The sequence below is a fragment of the Ostrinia nubilalis genome, chromosome 24 (assembly GCF_963855985.1).
Source record: "Ostrinia nubilalis chromosome 24, ilOstNubi1.1, whole genome shotgun sequence".
Classification (NCBI taxonomy): Eukaryota; Metazoa; Arthropoda; class Insecta; order Lepidoptera; family Crambidae; genus Ostrinia; species Ostrinia nubilalis.
This window is the reverse complement of record NC_087111.1, coordinates 5,292,654-5,295,716: the sequence shown is the minus strand read 5'-3', so window position 1 is coordinate 5,295,716 and position 3,063 is coordinate 5,292,654. Positions and strand designations below refer to the sequence as shown.

General features: G+C 41.3%; 1 protein-coding gene across 1 annotated transcript; it reads left to right on the top strand.

The window, feature by feature from the left end:
• Positions 1-1,876: 1,876 nt before the first annotated feature.
• LOC135083642 (uncharacterized) lies at positions 1,877-2,566 on the top strand. Its single transcript, XM_063978347.1, has one exon. The coding sequence runs from the start codon at positions 1,877-1,879 to the stop codon at positions 2,564-2,566; it is 690 nt and encodes a 229-aa protein (XP_063834417.1).
• Positions 2,567-3,063: the final 497 nt, after the last annotated feature.

Sequence of the window (3,063 nt, the reverse complement as noted above, 5' to 3'; positions counted from 1 at the left end):
ATTGTAATGTTCATTGTTATTTTAGTAAGGAAATACATGATTCACTAGTTATTTTGGGAAATTGATTAATTTCACCCCGATAAGTTAAAGTTAAAAGTTACCTAATTTTAGACAAAGACGAGATATTTTAGGAGTAAGTTAGTCTCCTTAACTAGATTAATTGCATTTCAATTGATATCGATTCAAATTTGCGAATTACTAAACTATTTATGATTATTCTATTTTATGCATGACATGTAAAATCTTTGACCCACTGGGACTATTATCTGCATGCACTATTAAAGCCAAAATTATGCTACAAAAGCTTTGGAGCCTAAAATTGGACTGGGATGATCCAGTGCCGCCTAACTTATCCAAAGATTGGTCTATAATTGCCAACAATCTAAATATACTATCTTCATTATACATACCTCGCCATGTTGTTTGTAATGAACCTATATCAATTGAGTTGCATTGTTTTGTGGACGCATCACAGGATGCCTATGGCACCTGTATCTATCTGCGCTCAATTGACAAAGATAACAATGTTTCAGTCAAGTTATTATGCGCCAAGGCTCGAGTCGCGCCTATCAAACCTACAACTATTCCGCGACTGGAGCTCTGTGGTGGCCTCTTGGGAGCTCGCCTATGTTCTAAATTGATAAAATCTCTAAAATTGGATTTTAAACAAGTAGTATTTTGGACTGACTCTACAATTTTATTAAGTTGGATCAAAACACCTCAAAAATTACTAAAAGCCTTTGTTTCTAACAGAATTCAAGAAATTAACGAGCTCACAAGCGGTCACACTTGGCGACACGTTCCTACGGATCTCAATCCGGCTGATTTGGCCTCTCGCGGAGTCGAACCCCAAGACCTAGAACCCACTAGTATATGGTGGTCAGGGCCTCCTTACCTAGCACATGATTATGTAGAGTGGCCACAGCAACTTATTAATTTTTCTGTTGAAGTTCCTGAATTGAAAGTTCATGTAAATATTGAAAAACCTACATTTATTGATTTTGACAAATATTCGTCCTATAGTAAATTAAAAAGAATATTTGCCTATGTATTGCGATTTGCCAACAATGTTAATAAAAACAAAGCTAAGATTACGGGCTCACTACAAGTTGAAGAGTTGTATAAATCTCAAACATTGTTAATTAAATTCTGTCAATTTGAATCTTTTCATACAGAAATTAATGCTATTTCAAAGAGCCAACCATTGCATCGTAAGTCTAAACTTTTACCTCTAAATCCATTCCTCGACGCAGATGGCGTCCTACGAGTAGGAGGAAGGCTAAAATTATCTAATCACGAGTTCGATAAAAAACATCCTATAATTTTAGATGAACATCGATTAACTAGATTGATTTTAATTGATGAACATTTACGTCTTTTTCACGCAGGGCCTCAGCTCCTGCTAGCTTCCATCAGGGACACCTTCTGGCCCCTGGGTGGCAGGGCGCTTGCTCGCAGCGTCTCGAAGGCCTGCGTCACTTGCATCCGTAGGCGCGGCAAGACTATGCAGCCCCTTATGGGCCACTTGCCGGTCAACCGCACTAATGTGTCATTCCCATTTTATTATTGTGGCGCCGATTTTGCCGGGCCATTTCAAATATCCAGTCGTAAAGGACGTGGCAATCGCATCACCAAATGTTATCTATGTATATTTGTATGTCTTACAACCAAGGCTGTCCACCTTGAGGTGGTCAGTGGCCTAAGTACTGAAGCTTTTATTTTATGTCTTCGACGTTTTGTATCTCGCCGCGGCAAACCCCATACGATCCATTGCGACAACGGCACTAACTTCGTTGGGGCAAACAATGAACTAAGTAGAATGTTGCGGTCAAGTCGTCAGCCCGTATGCAATTTCACTAGTAGCGAAGGCATAACCATGAAGTTTATACCGGCATACTCCCCCAATTTCGGCGGTTTATGGGAGGCCGGCGTTAAATCGTCAAAATTTCATTTAAAACGGGTCGCGGGCAATAGCTCACTAACATTTGAAGAACTTACTACGCTCTTCGCGCAAATAGAGTCAATCCTCAATTCCCGCCCCCTGTCACCTCTATCTTCCGATCCTCTTGACCTGACTCCTATCACTCCTGGCCACTTCCTCATCGGTCGTCCACTCATGTCGGTGCCATCTCATCCGCCTGAAGAACTGAAGTCTACCAATCGCTACCACATCATAGAGAGACTCCGGCAGCAATTTTGGGACAGATGGAGGACGGAGTACCTATCAGAGCTCCAGGTCCGAACGAAGTGGAGGACAATGCAGCATCAAGCCAAGGAAGGCGACCTGGTCCTACTCAAAGAAGACCACGCCCCACCTATGAAATGGCGCCTAGGACGGATTGTCAAACTCTACCCCGGACCCGACAATATCACCAGAGTTGTGGATGTCAACACGGCCAAAGGAATTGTCCGCCGTGCTCTCAACAAGCTCGTCGCACTGCCGCCTTCGAATGAAGTTGAAACCCAGTCACCTGCTTTCAACGGGCCCCAGTATGTTCGCGCTGCTACATCAGCGCCACCACCGGCGACACTAGCGCCCCCTATCATAATCAAGCATGCTCCATAGAAAGAGGTCTATGGAGCCGAGAGAATTTTGTCTATGCGACGACCGCCAACGAAAGCGTCGCTTCCATTTTTTTACCGCCAACGAGAAAGGCTTTATTTTCTGTAATGTACCTATAATATTGTTTAAACCGAAGTAAACCCCAATGTTCACCGAAGAATGGCTTATTATTGAAAAGGCCCCTATTTTCAAGATACTACTAAACTACAAACCTAAGCTCCAACACCGGTTGACTGTTTTTTTATTTAACCACCAAACGGTTGATTAATTACCTAAAGGCTTTAAGAGGCAATTTTCAGTTATTTTTGTTTAAAGAAGGATTTTTCTTTTCAATTGTGTCTTGTGTTATTTTTGTTTTCTGTGATTTTTTTAAATGAAGACTGTTTGTTTACCACCAAAAAGGTTGATTATTGATTACTTAAAGGCTTTATTAGACAATGTTTAGTTATTTTTGTTAAAAGAAGCATTTTTCTTTTCATTTGGGTTTTGTGTGAGTTTCG

Excerpts from the sequence above, each read along its gene's own strand:
- LOC135083642 (XM_063978347.1), top strand. The coding sequence starts at position 1,877 with ATGAAGTTTATACCGGCATACTCCCCCAATTTCGGCGGTTTATGGGAG.